Source organism: Pempheris klunzingeri, chromosome 16 (assembly GCF_042242105.1).
Source record: "Pempheris klunzingeri isolate RE-2024b chromosome 16, fPemKlu1.hap1, whole genome shotgun sequence".
Taxonomy (NCBI): Eukaryota; Metazoa; Chordata; class Actinopteri; order Acropomatiformes; family Pempheridae; genus Pempheris; species Pempheris klunzingeri.
In genome coordinates this window covers 497,772-520,059 of record NC_092027.1, presented here as the reverse complement: position 1 = coordinate 520,059, position 22,288 = coordinate 497,772, and the positions used below count along the sequence as shown (strand labels likewise).

The 22,288-nt window shown below is 47.1% G+C and overlaps 2 protein-coding genes across 2 annotated transcripts in view; one reads left to right on the top strand and one right to left on the bottom strand.

Annotated features, from left to right (window-relative positions):
• Nucleotides 1-71: 71 nt before the first annotated feature.
• On the bottom strand, nucleotides 72-9,734 carry mindy1 (MINDY lysine 48 deubiquitinase 1). The gene is made up of 11 exons (XM_070846622.1): nucleotides 9,044-9,734; nucleotides 7,574-7,831; nucleotides 5,924-6,135; nucleotides 4,868-4,925; nucleotides 4,646-4,710; nucleotides 4,339-4,497; nucleotides 4,047-4,149; nucleotides 3,661-3,803; nucleotides 2,697-2,897; nucleotides 2,462-2,620; nucleotides 72-1,648 (listed from the first exon to the last, which is right to left on the bottom strand). The coding sequence occupies exons 1-11, from the start codon at nucleotides 9,399-9,401 to the stop codon at nucleotides 1,577-1,579; spliced, it is 1,788 nt and encodes a 595-aa protein (XP_070702723.1). The 5' UTR covers nucleotides 9,402-9,734; the 3' UTR covers nucleotides 72-1,576.
• A 7,654-nt stretch (nucleotides 9,735-17,388) lies between these two features.
• Nucleotides 17,389-22,288, top strand: part of LOC139215742 (BCL2/adenovirus E1B 19 kDa protein-interacting protein 2-like) — a 7,593-nt gene continuing 2,693 nt past the window's right edge. The window contains exons 1-8 of the mRNA XM_070846785.1: nucleotides 17,389-17,477; nucleotides 17,564-17,691; nucleotides 19,598-19,783; nucleotides 19,862-19,924; nucleotides 20,239-20,322; nucleotides 21,251-21,412; nucleotides 21,529-21,780; nucleotides 21,879-21,981. Coding sequence (XP_070702886.1) covers nucleotides 17,389-17,477; nucleotides 17,564-17,691; nucleotides 19,598-19,783; nucleotides 19,862-19,924; nucleotides 20,239-20,322; nucleotides 21,251-21,412; nucleotides 21,529-21,780; nucleotides 21,879-21,981 — 1,067 coding nt within the window. The remainder of the gene's footprint in view (nucleotides 17,478-17,563; nucleotides 17,692-19,597; nucleotides 19,784-19,861; nucleotides 19,925-20,238; nucleotides 20,323-21,250; nucleotides 21,413-21,528; nucleotides 21,781-21,878; nucleotides 21,982-22,288) is intronic.

Sequence of the window (22,288 nt, the reverse complement as noted above, 5' to 3'; positions counted from 1 at the left end):
TTTGAGATCATTACGACAGAATTCTGAGGCACTGAATCATAAATATGAGATAAAACGTCAATTTCTTTCCTTGATCTCATTTAAGACTTAATATCTCACAGATTTGTCCCAATAACTCAGTTTTTTATTGTATATGTTGTATTTATGGCTTAAAAACTATGGCTTACAAAGTCAACATGATGAGATATTGAGTCAGAAATACAGAGTCATTAACATGTTCAATCAAAATATTAGTGAATCAAATAATCAAAGTCAAAGAGAAGTAAGTCTGAATCATTCCACCAGTATTTTTACTTTTGTTTTATTGTTCGGCAGCTTTGGGCTTCTGTATAAAAGGGAAATTCTGCTGTTTTTTGTATAAATGAAGAAAATCAGCTCTGCAGTGAACAGAAGTGAAGCCGCTTTAACACCAACGAGCTTCTCATCATCAGTGAACTGTGTCTGTTATATATGATCACATATTAATGAACTTTGGTTGTTTTGTAGAAAAAGTTCACGTTTGGCCGAAGCTCCGAAGAAAAATGTTGTGATTAAGTCACATTTAATTATTCTGGAGTTTAAGTTTAGTCATCAAACAACATGTGAGGCTCAACTGGACGTCAGAGCTCATTTTCCTCATCGACTGAAAACCTGCCAGGAATCTGAAGGGACTTCAGTAAAACACGTCTGAACCAGTAACGACACATCTGCTGGTCAAACTGGTCCCAGCAGCAGGAGACAGTCACTGCCAGCGCATAAAACACGTCGTCGTAATGATTCATAGATCAGTTAGAAAACATAGTTAAGCAGCTTGAGGGTCTTTTGTTGGCTGCATCTAAACACCACAGAGCCTGAAGAGCCTTTAAACTGCATCTAATGACCCAACAATCTTAATACTGACCAGACCAGAGCTGGTTGTTATTTCCTGGATTAATCTGTGAGGGAGTCAGTCTCAGGTTCAGAGCTCCAGACGTCTCCAGCTGGTGAAAACCCAAAGATTCAGTTTAGAGCGAACATGTCTGCTCCAAGATCACACTGTTACTGGATCACCAGATCATTTCAATCAACTCATCATTTCAGCTCAGTTTATCAGTCGTTGGTCTTTAGAAAGTTCTCAGTAGTTTGTTGTTATTTTACTTAATTGTTTCAGTTGATTTTCCTGAACCTGGAGATCCAGAAGTTCTCCTCACTAACGGTTCAAAGCAGATTGATTAATCAGTGTGATGTGTTGCCGTTAATGAACCCGTCAGAGCGAAGGACCGATGTCACCGTGTCACCGTGTCACCGTGTCACCGTGTCACCGTGTCACCGTGTCTCTCCCACCACACTCCAGTCACTTCTTACACTTTTACACACTTTCCAAAACCTGAAACCACGTCTGAAACAAACAAAGCACTGGGGTTTGGCATCGAGCTGAGTGTGTGTGTGTGTGTGTGTGTGTGTGTGTGTGTGTGTGTGTGTGTGTGTGTGTGTGTGTGTGTGTGTGTGTGTGTGTGTGTGTGTGTGTGTGTGTGTGAGAGACCTCCCCGCTGCACACAGACACACTGGCCTCGGGGAGTTTGGTGGTTTGTAGATGATGATGAAGGTGATGAAGAGTCTATAGGAGGACACAGTCGGAGTCCTTCTCTCGTCTCCTGGCTCCGCCCTGCTGCGACACCTGACCTCTGACCTGGAAACACGACAGCGCCATCAGCACCATCAGCACCATCAGCACCATGGCAACGACACAGAGACACGACCACATGACCTCTGTACAGGAAGCAGCATTAAAGGAGCAGACCACCTTTTTATATCGTTACGTACCGATCGGATCAGCGATCGACACCCAGAGCAGCTCCGATCATCACGTTTGTTTCTTTGACTCAAGAAGACGCCGACAGCGTCACACTGACACAAACCAGTTTAGACTACAAACACTCTGAGACGCTGTGGAGTCGGAGTCACAGGATTAAATCCCTCATCACTGATCTCTGATCTGTTCCCACCAGGTCCAGAAAAAGATCCTGATAGAAGAGTTTAATAGCTCCAAGCTACATGCTAATGCTACATGCTAATGCTACCTGTTGTGTTTCATTACTCTCTGTTAGCTTAGCTTATTTTAGGGCCAAAGCCAAACTAATTTTACTTTGATGAATTTAATATAAACGTGGCTCTGGGTTCTCTGTCGGCTGCTAACACTTCCTATCGTAAGCTAGCGTAAGCTAACTTATAGGCTATAAGCTAACGTTAGCGAGGTGAGCTGTCAGAGCACAGTGCTAATGCTAGCTAGCACAGTGTTAGCAGAGCAGGACTGAACAGTGAAATGTTTCCTGGTAATCTGTCGATAGGACCCTCTGACCACTGGGGGGTCACTGACGGACCTTATTGATCAGCTGGGGGGTCACTGATGTTTCGGCGAGGGCATAGATACAATACTTTTAATTGTCCTCGTGCTTATTTTTCTGTGTTTTTGGCCCCGTGCTCACCTGTGCAGTGCTATTACCTGCTGTGTGGCCTGCATCGGTCCCTGCTGCTGCTGCTGCTGCTGCTGCTGCTGCTGCTGGTACTCCTCCTGCTGCAGTTGGCGGGCCAGCTCCAGGTCGCTGAGGGGCCCCGGGGCCCCGCCCTGCTGCTGCTGCAGGGACACCGCCACCAGGTAGTCCTACCGAGACCAACAACACCCGTCAGCCACCTGGTGACGGCACGCCGCTCCCTCACCCTCACCTTTCCGCACTCACCTGGTCGATCTGCCTCTGCTGCTCCTGTGCCGTGGACGGCAGGGCGGCGGCGGCTGCAGGCGGCGCCCTCTGGGGAGGATGACACAGTCTGAAGTCCGAGTCGCAGAAGTTTCCGTCGCCCTCGACGTTATGAAGAGACTCCCAGACCAGACCCTCCTCCTGCAGGAAGCCCTGGTCTGTCACCAACAGGTACAGGTGACCCTGAGAGACACAACTTTATTAACAACAGGTAACAGAGGAGTGTGTGTGTGTGTGTGTGTGTCTGTGTGTGTGTCTGTGTGTGTCTGTGTGTGTGTCTGTGTGTGTGTGTGTGTGTGTGTGTGTGTGTGTCTGTGTGTGTGTGTGTGTGTGTGTGTGTGTGTCTGTGTGTGTGTCTGTGTGTGTGTGTGTGTGTGTGTGTGTGTGTCTGTGTGTGTGTGTGTGTGTGTCTGTGTGTGTGTCTGTGTGTGTGTGTGTGTGTGTGTGTCTGTGTGTGTGTGTGTGTCTGTGTGTGTGTGTCTGTGTGTCTGTGTGTGTCTGTGTGTGTGTGTCTGTGTGTGTGTGTGTCTGTGTGTGTGTGTGTGTGTGTGTGTCTGTGTGTGTCTGTGTGTGTGTGTGTCTGTGTGTGTGTCTGTGTGTGTGTGTGTGTGTGTCTGTGTGTCTGTGTGTGTGTGTGTGTGTCTGTGTGTGTGTGTGTCTGTGTGTGTGTCTGTGTGTGTGTGTGTGTGTCTGTGTGTGTCTGTGTGTGTGTCTGTGTGTGTGTGTGTCTGTGTGTGTGTGTGTCTGTGTGTGTGTGTGTCTGTGTGTGTCTGTGTGTGTGTCTGTGTGTGTGTGTGTGTGTGTGTGTGTGTCTGTGTGTGTCTGTGTGTGTGTGTGTCTGTGTGTGTGTGTGTCTGTGTGTGTGTGTCTGTGTGTGTCTGTGTGTGTGTGTGTCTGTGTGTGTGTGTGTGTGTGTGTGTGTGTGTGTGTCTGTGTGTGTCTCCACCTTGTGTTTGATCATGGTACTGAAGTGGTTGTTCCTGAAGAACACAGAGATTTCTCCCTCTTTGGCCGTCGTGTTCAGCTCACACAGGCCGTGATATGACAGCTGTGTCGCCGTCGACTCCAGGAACTGCTCCGCCACCAGACCTGGTTAAGGGTGAGGGTAAGGTAAGGGTGAGGGTGAGGGTGAGGGTGAGGGTGAGGCATTTAGCTGTGATGTGATGGTCTGGGGAATGCATTGAGTCAATGAGGATCCTCACAAACAGAACAAATTGTGTTTTTTCTACCAGTGGACATTTTCCTGTTTGAGGGTTCAGTTTAACATTACTTTAAGGTTTGGGGTGTGTGTGTGTGTGTGTGTGTGTGTGTGTGTGTGTGTGTGTGTGTTACCTTCACTGACTCGGCTGCTATCAGCAGAGTGTTTGTAGTCAATGATTTTCTCCACCAGCTGGTTGTAGCTCAGTTTCCCCACAGAGGCCACCATCTCTGGACTCTGAACACACACACACACACACACACACACACACACACACACACACACACACACACACACACACACACACACACACACACACACACACACACACACACACACACACAGGTTCTGTATCAACAGAAGTTCAGCTGGGCTTTGTTTTTAGCCTCAGAGGCTAACAGGCTAACTTGGATGTTACCAGCGTACCTGTGGGTCGACCAGCCAGCCGTGGTACAGCGGGATGTCCAGCAGGTCGAACACGATACACTCCGGTGTGTATTCGAAGTCCGTCACCCCGGTGAAACGCACGTTAACGTCCAGACCGGTGGATAGTTTAGGGAGCACGGCCATGGCATCGCTCATGTTCTGACACACACACACACACACACACACACACACACACACACACACACACACACACACACACACACAGAAACAAAGACACATTTCAGATTTTCTGCCTGACATTTATTTTGAAAGTCACCTGTGTAAATCAGAGTGTGTGTGTGTGTACCTGTTGGAAGTTGAGCTCCATCCCATCAGCCTTCTCTCTGGGTGTAACAGACAACACACACTCTCCTACACAACAAACACACACATCAGTATTTCACAGGTGAGGTCATGTGACAAATATCAGCCAATAACATCTTGAGATTTTACTTTTGAAAAAATGAACCTTTCTCTCCTTAAAAAACTCCTCTGACAGGTGTGTGTGTGTGTGTGTGTGAGATCTTACCCAGGTGAGCCATCAGGTCCTCAGTGGTGACGACTTCGGTCTGAGCAGGAAGTTTAGCCTGGAAACATGATTTTAAGTCTTTAACGTATAAAAAAACACAATGAAGTAGATTTTAATGACGATTAAAGGGTCAGTTCACCCAAATTATTGTTAATGAATGTTTTACCTACAGTGAAGACAGTCTAGTCAGGTTGGTCGTCAGTGTCATGTGACCATATTGTGTGTACGGTCATGTTGTCATGTGACTTTGAAACAGCAAACAGAGAACCATGATCCTCTCTGTCCACATCCTGGTGTGTGAGTGACTGGTAGGTAGTAAAAGTGTTGGAACTGGTCCAGTAGATCACCTCAGCCAGCAGCCACCAAACGGGCTGCAATGGCTGCAACGTGATCCTTTGGGACAACTGCACCTGATCACAGTAGGTCCACTAAAAGAGCTTGTTTGATCCACTGACAGGCTCAGAGTGTTATTCTAAGTGTGTGACAGCATCATGGAAAGGATCCCTACAGAGAGAGACCTGGAAGATCCTTTTGGTTTAACCACAAACAGTCGTTCTATCGCTCTCTGCACACACACCAAAATATATAGGACCACAGGAGTAACTGTAGTATCTTTAGGGGGACTGAGTGACTGTTGACTTGCATTAATTATCACAATATATTTAAATGAAGACATCAATGTTGATGATGGTGAATTAACCTGATTTTAGGTCAAAAAGCCCAAAAGGGCATCAAACCCAGTATCTGCTCCTGTAGGGTTAGAGTTAGTCCTACAGAACCACCTGCAGCAGGCCGCTGGGCTGTTTCTGACTCCATGAGGGCCTCACGTCCTCCAGGTGGACCTGTGCTCACAGGTTGGCTCCTCGTTCTCCTCACAGAGCAGAGCAGGTTCACACTGACTCACATTATGAGTGTCGATCGGCCTGAGATCTGATCGGCCTGAGATCTGATCAGTCGGTTGGTGATTCTGGTCTCCACTGAACTCTGATCTGCTGTGTGATGTAAGTGTTGAGTGTATCTGTCGTCCTCCTCCGTCAGTGTGTGTGAGCGTCTCACCTTCCAGCGTAGGAAGAGTGTGTTCATGATGGCCAGCAGGGGGCAGGGTCCGTTCTCACTCTGGGTGATGATGGGGGTCTTCTTCTCCTTCCAGGTGATCCACTTCACCAGGTAATACGCCGGCATGGACGGCCCGGCCTCCGGAGGAACGGCAGCGGCAGCTGTGGAGGAGGAAGAGGCCGGAGGAGGAGCGGCGGCAGCCACGGCGCCCCCTGTGGACGGGAGAACATCTACAGTCACATACAGACGGCTGCTGAGGCTGTTAATCAATATGTCTGGTTTCCATGAATGAAATCTGAATCAGTTCAGAGGTTTCAAAGTTAAAGTCCCACGTTTGTTCCTCCATGGCTTCAAGTATGCAAATAAGCAGCGTAGTGGCAAGACGAGGGCATGTAGCGTTAGCATGTAGCGTTAGCATGTAGCATTAGCATGTAGCGTTAGCATGTAGCATTAGCATGTAGCTTGGAGCCATAAAACTCTTCTATGAGGATCTTTTTCAGGATCTGGTGGGAACAGATCAGAGATCAGTGATGTGGGATTTAATCTTTGTGAAACCGACTACACAGCGTCTCTTTGGTACACCGCTGTGAATCAGAATTGGCTCGTTTAAGTGTGGACGCCGTTGTTGTCGACGTGAGTGAAGGGATTGCGGTTTGGGGGGGGTGGGGGGGGGGTGTTGCAGATCTGATCTACTGATGTTTTGTCTTGCTGATGTAACTGAAGGCTAACTCCCTGTTATTAACTCACCTTTAAAGGGTAAACACGTTGTTTTTAAACTGTCTGTATGTTACCTGTGCAGCGTGACCTAGTTCATCAGGTGTTGTGGAAAGTACATCTCCCCTGTGTGTGTGTCTGTTTACCTCAGTGATGACGGTCTGTGACACCGCTGACGGTGATGAAACCGGAATACCGCCCACGCCTACTGCCTGTCTGCCTGCCTATCTGCCTGCCTATCTGCTTCCTGTAATTCTCTCTCGTCTTATTTAATCATCACAGTTCTGTGATTCATCTTGGTGCCTGCTCACTCTGTCTGCTGTGGGCCAATCAGAAAACAGCCCGGACAGAGAAATGAGTCAGTGGAGACGAGTCACCGCCGAACTCCAGCTGGTCGCACTGCTGCCCCCCTTTGTTTTCTCCAAACAGAGATATATTCAATATATGCAGCTTCAAAATGGATCCAACAACAACAATCCTGTTTCTCAGTCTACATCCTCCAAAATAAAAGTCAGGCATTTCAGCACCACTGCTGGAAGAAATCAGAGGGAAACTGTTAGCTTAGCACACAGACTGGGAATAAGTGGAAACTCCTAGCCTAGCTTAGCACACAGACTGGGAGAAGAGGGGAACTGTTAGCTTAGCTTAGCACACAGACTGGGAATAAGTGGAAACTCCTAGCCTAGCTTAGCACACAGACTGGGAGCAGAGGGAAACTGTTAGCCTAACTTAGCACACAGACTGGGAGGAGAGGAAAGCTGTTAGCCTAGCTTAGCACACAGACTGGGAGGAGAGGGGAGCTGTTAGCCTAGCTTAGCACACAGACTGGGAGGAGAGGAAAGCTGTTAGCCTAGCTTGCTAGGGACATGTGTTTATGTTGGACCCTGACCCCCCCACAGAGACAGAGACACAGTAAAACACCAGAGGACGTCTCACCGGCAGCGTCCAGCGCCTCCTCGTCCTTCAGACTGGGGACCTCGGTGGAGGGAGAGCAGCCCTCCACACCCAGAGCCGAGTAGGACGATGACAGGCCGTCCTCCACGTCCAGGGAGTTTCCTGTGGCCGTGACCCCGTCCGACAGCTCCAGGCTGGGGATGGAGAAGGACGCAGAGTCCGTGGACTCCCGCTGGTCGTCTGAGCCGCCCGCCGTCGCCACAGAGGAGCTCTCCTCGAAGTCCGGGTCCAGATCCAGACCTGCAGACACACGACAGACCAGAGGTCAGAGGTCCTGGTCCAGACCTGCACATTGATCAGTAATCCCCACGGTCACACTGGCTGCTGAAGAAAACACTTATTTTTTCATTATTTAACCGTTTTGGTCTTTTCCCCCCTCAGGGTCCTGGCCAGCAACCAATCAGATCCCAGAATAACAATGACTGATTGACTGCAGCTCCTGATTGGCTGCCTGCTCCTCTGCTCCACTTCCTGAATGTTAACCAGCTGAAAACTTTATTTATCCAAACCAGTGACAGCAAACGCAGACCTTAAAACAGGAAGACCACACCAGCAGGTTTTCAGCTGGTAAACAAGGTGTACTGTCCCTTTAATTCCCTTCATCCTGGTTTCAGACTGTGATGTCTTTCCCAGAGGAAATACACTCATTCTCTAAGAGCCCCTCTCATTGGCTGGCTCTCCTGGATCACATGGTCACAGTGCTGATCTGTGTGTTTACAGAATACACAGTAAGCTGGTAGCTGCATGTTCTGCAGCAGCTCACTGATCACATCTCACACCTGAGACACAAAACGCTCTGGTTCATGTGTCTGAACTTTACAAAACAGCTGAACAGACTGATTTAGTCTGCTGCAGCTAATAAATATATACATCACTGATGAATCTGTAGTGACTCATGAATCATTTGATCTACAAAACACGAGGAAACAGCGAGAAAGGCTTGTTACTATATCCTGATCATGTGAGTGAAACACAAGCTGTTAACATAGACAGGCTCAGAGTGTTATTCTAAGTGTGTGACAGCATCATGGAAAGGATCCCTACAGAGAGAGACCTGGAAGATCCTTTTGGTTTAACCACAAACAGCACACACACCAGACTACATTCACTAAAACAGGGATTTTAGCTCACAGGACACAGGAGCTGCTGCTCTGCTGCTGCCTCCATCAGTCAGTGTGTTTGTGTTGTTGTGAGACTTTGGTGGTTTAAAGGGTTAATTCAGATCAAACACAACATCTGTGTGACACACAGTAACACAAACAATCTAACTGGTGGAGGCAGCAGTAGACCAGCAGCTCTTGTGAGCTGCGAGGTAAAACTACCATTTTTGTCAATGAAGTCTGGTGGGTGTGAGAGGGTCGAGGTTTAAAAACAGCTGATTTGTCCTATTTGTGATCTTTTTGTTTGTATTCGGACCAATCAGCTGATCCCACTCCTGATCTGAAGTCTCACCTGGCTCTCCTCCTCTGTCCTGTCCTCCTTCAGCCTTTATATGTCTGAGCAGAACGGACAGAGACTCATCTTCTGTGGCGATGGTGGTCACCGTCCCGTTTTCAGACGACAGCGAGGATGACTCCGGCGGCGTGGGCGTGGCATCCTCCTCCAGTACTTTGGCAGGAAGGTGGCTGTCAGCGGCACCGTTGCTGCTCCGGACCTCGGCTCCGACATCCGAGCCCAGCGTGGGACTCGGCCCCTCTGTTGTCATGGTTACGATCAGTTCTTTGGAGATGTTTTGTGCTGGAAGAGACGGATCCTCTTTGTTGTGCTCCATAAGCAGATCTGCCGCTGCCTCCAAGCTGGACTCCGCCATGATTGGCTGATCAGGAACAAGGCTTCTGAGAACAAACACTAAGTCCTTATTTACACAGACAACAAGTGTAGAAAAAAGAAATCAAGACACTGAGGCCTTCATGGGAAAAACAGCCTCAGCTTCACGTCTGCTTTGGTCACAAACTTCTTGACGTTGATCTAAGATGGCAGCGTGGCGGCAGAGGTGGCGGGCAGCAGCTGAGGCCCCAACATGGCCACCAGGAAAACCTCAGTGATTTCTCCTGTTTTTAAGTAGAGGCCGCTTTTCTGTCAGCCCACCTCCACCTGCTGAGGTTCACTACACAAACACACTGATGTATCTGGCACGGGACACTCGTCATGAATCGATTATCTATCAATAAACTTAAAGGCAGAAAATATTCTTCTTCTTCTTCTCTCCCGTCGACAGGAAGAAGCAATCAGGACAGTGACGAGACAGACCGTCACATCAAGTCTTCTCTGCTCCGTCCTGTGTCGGCAGACTTCCTGACAGACCTGAGGAGAAAGAAACAAGACAGAGGAGTCGTTAAAGAGGAGCACTCATCAACGAGTTCAACCTTTGAAAACTGCTCATATCTGATGTTTAAAACCAGAACGGACACAATCTGAGCAGCTGAGGCACAGGCGTCCTGACTTTCAGTACAAATACAATAGGTCCTACAAGTCCCATAATGCACCAGGACAGTGGCTTTCATCAGAGCCTTCCTGCCTGATGAACAACACAGCCTCTGAAACGCAGCACCTCCAGCAGCACGTTGGACATCTGTCACCTCCCAGTCCGATTGCATCACTAAGATGTCATCAGCAGGCTGACCAATCAGGAGCAGGAAACTAATATAAAACCATAAAAGTCACACAGACCAGAGCCGAGCAGAAAATAACATCAGATCAGCTAACTTAGCGACACAGAACATGTTCAGGGAGAGCTGCTGTTTTAAGACAGAAAACACTTTACATCTAACGGGTGTGACATCAGTACATCCACCAGCTAAACTGATCACATGACCAGAGGCACCTGTCTAACCACCCTGACTAAAAACAACCGAGAGAGAAACCTTGTTCATCTGAGGCTGACACCGTTCGGTCAGAACTTCTTCAAGCTACTTGTGATGGTTACATCAGTCACGACTGTCCTCCTGACCCCCGTCCAAAGAGCCCCCAGCAGGGTCCATCCTCCCAGAGTTCAACACACACTGGGGCTTGTGCTGTTGTCACGTGACCTGCTGTCCTCTGGGAGACACGCCGATGCTGTCAGGTGACCTTGTCACACCTGGTCTGTGTCTGAGCTGAGGCCGGCTGGAGGACACCTTATCTTAAGCTGTTAATGTCAGAGCAGAGCAGGGAAACAGTCTGAAGGTGTCTGTGGGACTTTATCAGACAGCAAACTGACAGAGAGCAGCCACCGGGACCGTCAGCACTCCCATGATGCTCCTCGGTCAGATAACAGACAGAGCAGAGCTCAGTCACTCTCATCACCTGTGATAACCTGGCTCTTTAACTGTCGGAGCTCCACGCTGGCAGCCTCAGCCGGTCCCTGGTCCTTCACTCCAGCACTCAGACCACCAGGAGCCTGACAGAACCCAGACAGAAGCCCGAGACCTGAGACCCGCTGACGGCTCCGCATTAAGCAGCTTCCTGCTGCCACAACTCCCTGAGCTAGCAGACCTGACGCTGCTAGCTAACTTAGCCAAGTTAGCTGTTGTTCCACAAAGAGACCGACTACGCTGCGGGAGCCGGGTCCCGGGCACCGGCAGATCCTGTTTCACGCCAGAACAAAGAGTGAGTTTGATGAGATGCGGCTTACCGACACCGGGTCCGGGATCTGCTGACGGTGGCTGGTGAACGGGCGTGCTAGCTGTTTACATCCTTCTCCGCTCCACAGGCCACGCCCACTACCGGGCACAAACAAACCCCGCAACGTCACATCCGGTTAACTTTAAAAGTCTAGGCTAGCCGTTAGCCACTTAGCTAGCTAGCTAAGAGTTTTTATCCAAGAAAAACTACGAAAATAATAAAATACAACACCATTTTCCATCGACGCAGCGCGTCACACACGTTTAATACACACAAACTAAGTAAAGAAGCAGAGTTGACACGCTGTCACTGGGATGTGCGCAACTAAGTTTGCTTGGTAACGCGTTAGCTAACACAAGTCTAGTCCCACTGTGTTTGCTAACGACCACTCAAAATTCCATTACAAATAAAGGCAATTTAAGACAAGATGGTTTCCAGCACAAGCTTAACAACCAGGAGAGCTACTTTTCATCCTTTCGACCTCATTAGGTGACACTGAGAAATTCGGCGTACACATGACATCCAAGCAGCGAACTACGAGTTCAGATTAAATCAACTTCTTATAACGTTGAGTCATTTTAGCTGAATTTGCCTAGCAAGTCCCTGTCCGACAGCAAGTTAAAGCTAAAGGAACATTTAACGGAAAAACATCTTTTTTGTTCAAGTAATTGTCTGAATTGGAATAAATTAACAAGGAGTTTAGAAGTTTAAGTAATTTAAGCCGTAATTTATCAGGCACATGCTAATAATGAAGGAAACAGGAACGAGTAGTATTTTGAATGGAGTTTGGCGTCAGCACGTTACTGCAGTTTACATTTTGAGGGTTTTATTTGCCGATAGGTTCCTTCTGATGACTTTATAACTTTAAGATACTTAATATGACGGTAAAGAGGGAATATCAGTCAGAAATATGGTTTTAATTAGTCGGACAAAGTTTTACCTTTCCGATGCACCTCCACTCTGTCCAGTGTGTTGGATTTATTCTACGGGGTAATACTCGTGGGCGGCGCGCTCCGTCCTGCTGTTAAATTCAGGCTATCGTTTGCAAACCGGGCTCCAACGACCGGAGGAGGCGTTAAACGTGACGGCCTGGTGCAGACAGACCGGGTGGAGACGGTGTGAAGCGGGAGTCTGCCGCTGGATGATGGAAGTCCCCGCCCACCCGGGACAGGCGGTGTCCTAAAACAAAGCAACGCTTTTCTGACCGTTTAAAGAGGAGCAGTGAGTTTATCAGTTAAACACAAAGAGTGATTCACTAGAACTAACATGATAATAATAATAATGATAATAATGATGATAATAATAATGATAATAATAATAATAATACTGTTTCTCTCTCTCTGTGTGTGTGTATATATATATATATATATATATATATATATATATATATATATATATATTATGTTTCTCTACTGGTCTCTGCTAGTCTCTGTTGGTCTCTGTTGGTCTCTGCTGATCTCTGTTGGTCTCTGCTGGTCTCTGCTGATCTCTGTTGGTCTCTGCTGGTCTCTGTTGGTCTCTGTTGGTCTCTGCTGGTCTCTGCTGGTCTCTGTTGGTCTCTGTTGGTCTCTGCTGGTCTCTGTTGGCCTCTGCTGGTCTCTGTTGGTCTCTGCTGGTCTCTGCTGGTCTCTGATGGTCTCTGCTGGTCTCTGTTGGTCTCTGTTGGTCTCTGCTGGTCTCTGCTGGTCTCTGTTGGCCTCTGCTGGTCTCTGTTGGTCTCTGCTGGTCTCTGTTGGTCTCTGCTGGTCTCTGCTGGTCTCTGATGGTCTCTGATGGTCTCTGCTGGTCTTCACAACAGCAAAATAAAAACAGACATGGTAAAGCATCGTAAAAAACCCACAAAAGTAAGAAATAAACTAGAATAAAGTTTCTGATCAGATATTAAAACAATCAAAGGGATTATTAGAGATACACAGCACGACAAGAATTAAGGAATAACATTTTTAAAGCATTTTTAAAGGACATCTTTAAAATCTTTGAGATCTAATCATAGACTAACATGACTGTAAATAAGAGTTTTAATATATCTTACAGACAAAATATTTAATTATAAACTATAATTATCCAACAGTTCATAAACTGTTTATAATATATTGTTATTCTCTCAACAACCACAACACCAACACGTGCTTTTATTTCAGAGACTTTAAGAACATTTTGATAAACTTTTGTACTTTTATTTTTTGTACAGAAGGTTTCACTCACCAGCGTTCAGTTCAGTGTTTTACTTTGAAGGTAAAAACAGGAAGTGGTGTGTTTTATTGCGGCGGGTCTGACGGCTGTTAGTTAGCATGTTAGCAGCAGAGTCCGGTTAGCAACGGCTAGCGGCGGTTAGCAGACCGTCAGACCGGGTTTACCCCGGTGTGTCTCCCGGTGTGTCTGTGTGTGTTTCTGCCTCCGACCCACCGGAAACCGCTGAGGCTGTGGAGGAAACAACCGACGGGAAAACATGAGACACAAACAAGATGGCGGCCAAAGACAGCAGGCTGGGAGTCCAGCTGCTGGAGGAGAGGTCAGACAGACAGGAGAGGCAGACAGACAGGTGAGACAGACAGACAGGAGAGACAGACAGACAGGAGAGGGCAGACAGACAGGAGAGGACAAACAGACAGGTGAGGACAAACAGACAGGTGAGACAGACAGACAGGTGAGACAGACAGACAGGAGAGGCATACAGACAGGAGAGGCAGACAGACAGGTGAGACAGACAGACAGGAGAGGACAAACAGACAGGTGAGGCAGACAGACAGGTGAGACAGACAGACAGGTGAGACAGACAGACAGTAGAGGCAGACAGACAGGAGAGGCAGACAGACAGGAGAGGACAAACAGACAGGTGAGACAGACAGACAGGAGAGGACAGACAGGAGAGGCATACAGACAGGAGAGGACAGACAGACAGGTGAGGCAGACAGACAGACAGCAGAGGTCAGACAGACAGGTGAGGCAGACAGACAGGAGAGGACAGACAGACAGGAGAGGACAGGCAGACAGGTGAGGCAGACAGACAGGTGACTGCTGTGTGTGTACTGACCTTAGTGTTTCTATGGTAACACTGTTGTTGATGTTAGTGAAACAGGAAGGAGAATGTCACAATAAACACCAATCAATACTTAGATAATAGATAATCAATATAAAAAGATGAACCTGATTAATATCTGGAGCCACTTTCTCATACAGGAAGCTTCATCAATAACTAATAACTTTATCAATGGACAACAGCTTATTGAGTATTAAAGGATTATTAAACTGTTGTTACTGAAGAGAAAGGAATAACTGATCATCTATAAAGCATCAATAATAACTGATCATCTATAAAGCATCAATAATAACTGATCATCTATAAAGCATCAATAATAACTGATCATCTATAAAGCATCAATAATAACTGATCATCTATAAAGCATCAGTATTGATGAAGATGTTTTCCTCCTGTTTCTGTTCAGAGGTGCAGACGGCTGATTACCCACAATCCTGTCTGGCAGAGGTGGAGGTGAAGCTGGAGGAAGAGGACGAATACGGCGAAGGCTGCAGTGATGGAGGAGGCGGAGCGGCGGGCGAGCCGAGCGGCGCCGTGGACGCTCAGGTGAAGAAGGAGCATCGGTGTGGCGAGTGTCTGAAGAGGTTCGACCGGCCGAGTCGCCTGAGGATCCACCAGAGGACTCACACAGACAGGTGAGGCAGACAGACAGGTGAGGCAGACAGACAGGTGAGACAGACAGACAGGAGAGGCATACAGACAGGAGAGGCAGACAGACAGGTGAGACAGACAGACAGGAGAGGACAAACAGACAGGTGAGGCAGACAGACAGGTGAGACAGACAGACAGGAGAGGCATACAGACAGTAGAGGCAGACAGACAGGAGAGGCAGACAGACAGGTGAGACAGACAGACAGGAGAGGACAAACAGACAGGTGAGACAGACAGACAGGAGAGGACAGACAGACAGGTGAGGCAGACAGACAGGTGAGACAGACAGACAGGAGAGGCATACAGACAGTAGAGGCAGACAGACAGGAGAGGCAGGCAGACAGACAGGAGAGGCAGACAGACAGGTGAGACAGACAGACAGGAGAGGACAAACAGACAGGTGAGGCAGACAGACAGGTGAGGACAAACAGACAGGTGAGGCAGACAGACAGGTGAGACAGACAGACAGGAGAGGCAGACAGACAGGTGAGACAGACAGACAGGAGAGGACAAACAGACAGGTGAGGCAGACAGACAGGTGACGGGGGAGAAACCCGTCACCTGCCACTTCGGAGAGCGAGGACGCCTCCGGCTGCACCTGAGGACGCACACCGGGGACGGGAAGCGCCACGCCTGCGAGATCTGCGGCCTGAGCCCGGTGTCGGCCAATCACCTGCAGAGACACGTGCCGACGCACGGCGGCGAGCGGCCGCACCGCTGCCCCGACTGCGGCAAGAGCTTCAGCAGGAAGGACAATGTGATGGAGCACCGGAGGATCCACACCGGGGAGAAGCCGTACCGGTGCTCCCAGTGTGGGCTGAGCTTCAGGTGGAAGTCGGCGCTCAACGCTCACACACGCCCACACCGACAGGAGGAGCTCTGATTGGACGGCCAGGGGGCCATAGGGTCAGACTGAACTTTACCTGCTGAAGGCTCCTCACCTGGTGTGTTCAAAGGCAGGAAGTACAGGAAGCAGAGTGGGGGGGTCCACAAAACACGAAGGCCTGGTTCATATTGAGCTAAATATAAGATTATTAATGATGATTTCTCTGTGCTGGTGTTTTTATACTGATGTGGACCTACGTGTCAAATAAAGTTAAATAAAAACACATCAGCCTCGGCTGTTCTGGTGTTTACTGATGACTAGCTGATATTAGCATGCTAACACGCTAAACTAACGAGGTCAGCCTGCTAAGTTGTTACTGATGCAGGAAGTTGTGAACTCGATACACTTGGAGGTCATGTGGTTACGTTGGTTGTCGTTAGAGTTACTGATGCTAACAGTCTAGCTAGCTAGTGAACAGCTAACAGTGTTGATTACTGACTAAAACCACTGAAGGATCAACTCACTCTGAGCTTTCTGAACATTTATCTTCACTTCAGTATCACAAGAGGACGCCTTCATGAGGAAACACAATACCATTTAAAGTATACCGCTAAACATTAGCATGTTAGCATTCTGATGTTAGCATGTAGCTCAAAGCACAGCTGTGTCTCAGTGCAGCCTTACACAGCTGCTAGCGGGACTGTAAACCGGTTTGTCTTGTTTCTTTGTGAGACCTTTGAGTCACACGTGAGTTAGAATGAACACGACTGCACTCGTCACAAGTTTGAGAACATCAAATGATCACAACCTTACACCAGCAGTACATTCAGATTTGGCTAAAATGTAGCGTGCGGTACACATTATGCTAACAGATGCACAATCTATGCCAAACCTCACTACCTCACCAGCTACGTCCCACAATGCAAAGCACTCACAGCTGTATAATGTAGCCGACAGCTGAATCCACTGAATCCTCACTCAGATGAGACACATTCACCAGAAACTAATACATTCCATAAATAGAAAAGCAGAAACAGGAAACAAATCCACTCATCATGAAGGAATATAAACCTTATATAAAACTGTCTTTGTAGTTTCCCCGGAGAGATGGCGGCTGAGCGTATTAGCATTCAAAGGAAATTCACATGAATGACTTCATACCAACGTGGCACAAATTTGACAGAATGCACATTAAAGTCCTTGAACTGTGGAGGGAAACATAAGAACTGGAGCTCTACTCTCCATGGAGCTGAGCAGGTGTGGCTGTACCTGTACCTCCCCCTGCTTTACCTCATTAAGCACTGGGCATCCAAACGTTTTATTCTCTATAGTTTTCTCCTCTCACGCACCTGTCCACGAGAAACTCAAGGTGTGGATGCACCTTTAACACTGTGACCTCGTGCTGTTTGGGTCACATTTACTTCAGCTTTCCAGAACTAGAAACCAGCTTCACCGGGCCGAATTATTGCCAGATATTGTGGGACTTCACACCAGCAAGAAAAGAACAGAGGAGCAGAACAAACTGCAGGCTGCGTAATAATAATAATAATAATAATAACTCATCACTTGAGCAATCAGCCGGGTGCAGTCTGCCCTCACCTGTACACTCTGCAGGTACGAGCATGCTGCTGCCGTTTCCTCCCCCGCACCACCTCTGCCTGTACAGTGGCAGTCGTCATGGTAACGGGGCCGGGCCCTCGCTGCGGCAACACACCACACCCCTGCCGTCCTGTTGGCTGCCAGCACAGAGAGAGAGAGAGAGACAGGTGAGGTGTTAGAGTCCACTCATAAACTCATAAAAGTCACTGTGATGTCATCAGGTGGGTCTCCAGGTGTTTCTCTGTGATCTCAGCTGTTTGTCCTGGAACCGTCTCACCCGTCTCACCTGCCTCACCCGTCTCACCTGCCTCACCTGTCTCACCTGGCTGCTGCTGCTGCTGCTGGTGTTTCCCGTCACCTCCGTGGGAGAACAGACCTGCTGTGAGTCTCTGTCGTGTTTCTGTTGTAAATCTTTGTACTTTCTTCTACAGGCTGTAGTTTGTCTTCAACCTTCCGCTCTCCTTCCATCTTCGCCCTGAACGCTGCTTTGAGATAAGAGCTGTTTAAATAAAGATTACAGTCAGATACGAGCCTCACAAAGTCAAGTTCACTGTGGACAGCCCAGAAGTCCTTTAGTCCTGTGAGTTACGACCGATTCCTCCTGTCGGTAAAGTATTCACCAAATAAAGACGACTCCTCAGACACCCAGAGCATTAAGCATTGTTAAGATTAAACATGTGCTGCTGTTAAAACTGTGACAACAGAGAACAAAACACAGCAGCATCAGTTATCAGCTCCATGTGGTTAAAATATCCAAAGTAAAAGTACTCATGAATCACTGCCATTCATAGTATTATATGCATATATAACTGATGTGTACTACATTATTCTTCTATTATTTATCCACATTAATACAAGCAGTGTAATCACACTGTTTACATACAGTGAATCGCTGCTATTAATCACATCAGCGTCACTTTCCTTTGTGTCTTGTTTCTATTTTTACTTCTATTGCTATTATTTTACTTTTTACTTCTCTATTTATCTGAATGTATATCTGCCCCTCCGGCAATCAGTACAGAATTATTTCATGTTATCTTTATTTTTGTTACTTTTTTATGTGTAGAATTTGCAAATATGCAAATAACCAGTGACTTAAACAGTAAATATACAGTAAATGTACAGTAAATATACAGTAAATGTACAGTATGTATTTCCCTCTAAGATGTGACGTATGCAGTTGGACAAATTGAAACTCTAATCAGGTAATTTGTCATCAGGAACAACATGGAGTCCAAAGATGAAGAACAAGTAGAAGATGCACTGAGGTCAGAGTTCATCCACTTCCAGTTTGTCCCAGTTTTCTAGGATCCAGTTACCAGGTGATGAAATACTTGGATCCTCTATACGTTCAGATTTATTTTCTTATCAAAGCTCAGAGTAGAAAACATTGAGGCGCTGACGTCAGTTTCATCAGTTAAGTGGATCAGTTTTTGAGAGAAAGAACATGGTGTCATCTGCAAAGAGGCTGACACAAGTCCAACTGTTCCCCACAGGTTCATTATTATGAAGGTTGCTGTTAGCTGAGCAGCTGCTGCCAACGTTGTTTCAAACATGTTTGTGACTATAATCAGGACAAATGTGGATGTAAATGTTTTTTGAACTACTTACCAACAAAAATGTGAATATTAAATATCTAAGATTATTCAGTCATGAATTTGTGTGGAAAAAAATAGTGCTTTTAGCCAAAGAACAGCTTGGAACTGATCGAATTATGCTCCACAATCAGAGGCAAGAATTATGCAGATGCAGAGTCTTTCTAATGAGTCAGATTAAAGGAAAGGTCTGTCAGGTCCTTAAACACCTCACAGTGCTTCTGTTTGCAGGTCATCTCTGGTGGATGTCACCACAACTACTACAACTGATACTACTGATACTACCAGTACTGCAAATACTACTACTGCAGCTGTTAATAGCTCTTTAACTCCGACCACGTTTCCTGAAGCACCCGCTGATGATCAAACAGGTACTGGAAGTCATTTTAGGGTCTCTGATTAAAGGGTAACTTCTGTTTTCCTACACCTGTGTCCTACCTGTACATGAATGACTGGTAGATCGCATTAGCCGTCAAAGTAGTTCCGCTTAAAGTGCCTCCATCAGTTAGTTTGTGTTATTGAGTCTTGCACAAATATTGTGTTGTCTCCAAGCTAAGAAGTCACACAATAACACAAACTAGCTAACTGTGTTCTTCCAGGTAAAATGGCTGTTTTTGTCAATGGAGTCTGGTGTGTGAGAGCGATATAACGGCTGTTTCTAAAAAGTTTGAAAGTCATTTCTTCGTCCACAGATGAGGAGGAAACAGTCGAAGAGGACAAAGGAAACGGCGTTGTCATGGCAGCAGCAGGTGTGGAGTCAGCAGGTACGATGATCAGAAATGAGTCTCTGAACTCTCTGGAAGAAGAAGAGACCTCCGCTGGAGACGAGGAGGGCGAGGAGAAGGAGTCCATCTTCACCTCTGCAGCGCCCCCTGCAGGTAATTTTACCTCCTTAAGCCAACCTCTTCCATTTCTTCTTCCTCTCCTCTTTCTCACTTCCTGTCCTCCGTCTTCAGGACCCGCTGATGACGAGTTTGTCTCAGAGCCGAAATCATCGACGCCCAGCAGAGACAGACCAGGTACGGACCGTCATTAGCCCTTTAAGGCCCCCCTCCCCCAGTGGTGTCCATGTGGAAAAGTCCTTCTGTCTATAGTTTATATTGAGGTAAAATAATAATCATAAAAAAATATATACTGCACAATAATAACACATAATAGTTCTAAAAACAGATCAAGATAATATTCAGTATATAAATGATGTAGAATAAAGAAATCAGAAATGTATAACGTACATAACATAAACAGACACTTCATATCTTTCCTGGATGTATTCGAGGTATTTTAAACAGGAAAAAGGTGTCTGACGTTCTGTGACCTCACTTCCTGTCTGTAGCTCCTCCCAGCAGTCTGGCGTTGTCGGGGTCACGACCAAAGAAGAAGAAAGTCCTGGTGGCGCCGGTTCTCAGTCTGTCTCTAGGTAACGAAGCACAACGAGGATCAAGCTGCTCATTTAACATCAACCTTTGTTTTCTTTAACTCGTTTATTGTGACAGAAGATCCACGAAGGTCTGGACAGACGTACAGACAACAACATACAGCTCTCCTGTTCTTGTTATGGTGTTTGGCTAACACCAGACAGTTTTAAGCTAACACCAGGTAGTGTTTGGCTAACACCAGACAGTTTTAAGCTAACACCAGGTAGTTTTTGGCTAACACCAGACAGTTTTAAGCCAACACCAGGTAGTTTTTGGCTAACACCAGACAGTTTTAAGCTAACACCAGGTAGTGTTTGGCTAACACCAGACAGTTTTAAGCTAACACCAGGTAGTGTTTGGCTAACACCAGACAGTTTTAAGCCAACACCAGGTAGTTTTTGGCTAACACCAGACAGTTTTAAGCTAACACCAGACAGTTTTTGGCTAACACCAGGTAGTGTTTGGCTAACACCAGTCAGTTTTAAGCTAACACCAGGTAGTGTTTGGCTAACACCAGACAGTTGTTAGCTAACACCAGACAGTTTTTGGCTAACACCAGGTAGTGTTTGGCTAACACCAGTCAGTTTTAAGCTAACACCAGGTAGTGTTTGGCTAACACCAGACAGTTGTTAGCTAACACCAGACAGTTTTAAGCTAACACCAGACAGTTTTTGGCTAACACCAGACAGTTTTAAGCTAACACCAGACAGTTTTTGGCTAACACCAGACAGTTTTAAGCTAACACCAGGTAGTGTTTGGCTAACACCAGACAGTTGTTAGCTAACACCAGACAGTTGTTAGCTAACACCAGACAGTTTTTGGCTAACACCAGACAGTTGTTGGCTAACACCAGACAGTTTTTGGCTAACACCAGGTAGTGTTTGGTGCCCAGTGTTGTTTCAGTAAATAACGGATGCTAGTTTTCTTCAGGTCGCAGTGGGTCAGTGGTTTCAGACGACTTCCCCTCGAGCTTCCTGTCTCCCTCACCTGAAGACGATGATGACACGGGGCTGAGCTTCGACCTGGACGCCATTGAAACGCCCTCTGAGAGCGAATCACTGGCCTTCCCCAGCTACGACCTCGACCTGGAAGGTAAGAGGTCAAAGGTCAAAATGGCAGAGGGTGACAAACAAAAACATTTTCTAGTGACCGCCTGTTTCTGTGAAATATCCCAAATACCTTTGATGACATCACAGGTTGTTTTCCAGATGACCTGCGGCGTCTCGGCGTGGCGTCCTGGCGTCGCACACCGTTCGGCTCCGGCCCCCGGTCCAGGTCTGACTCTCACACTGGGTCTGGACTGGAGATCGACCACACTGGACTGGGAGCTCTGGAACGGGAGGACATGGTGGACAGTCAGGGCACCAGGTGGCGCTGTTTCTCCACAGGTGATCCACCACAGGAGAGCCGGGTCAACATGAGTGTCCTGGAGCCGTTTCTGAGGGTGCTGTCACATGGAGGTACGATGGACCACCTGTCTGACAGATTACCTGGTGCTTACCTCATGATCACCTGCTGGATCTGAAACACCTGACGTACCTTCTCTGTCGCCTCTCAGGTTACTATGGAGACGGTATGAATGATATCATCGTGTTTTCTTCCTGCTACCTGCCGCAGAATAGTCTGGAGAATTACCAGTACGTGATGGATAATCTGTTTAGGTAAAAGACACACACACACACACACACACACACACACACACACACGTTATAATCTGTGACCTTTGATCTGAACTGAATTAAGAGTTTTTTTAATTCATCAAAAACCAGAAACAGAGTTAAAGTGTGAGAACTTAAACTGTGCGTTGATCTGCTCACCTGGATGTAAATAGCACTGGGACCTGTTAGCATTAGCCTCTGTTAGCTTTAGCATCTCTTAGCCTTAGCCTCTGTTAGCCTTAGTCTCTGTTAGCCTTAGTCTCTGTTAGCTTTAGCCTCTGTTAGCCTTAGTCTCTGTTAGCTTTAGCCT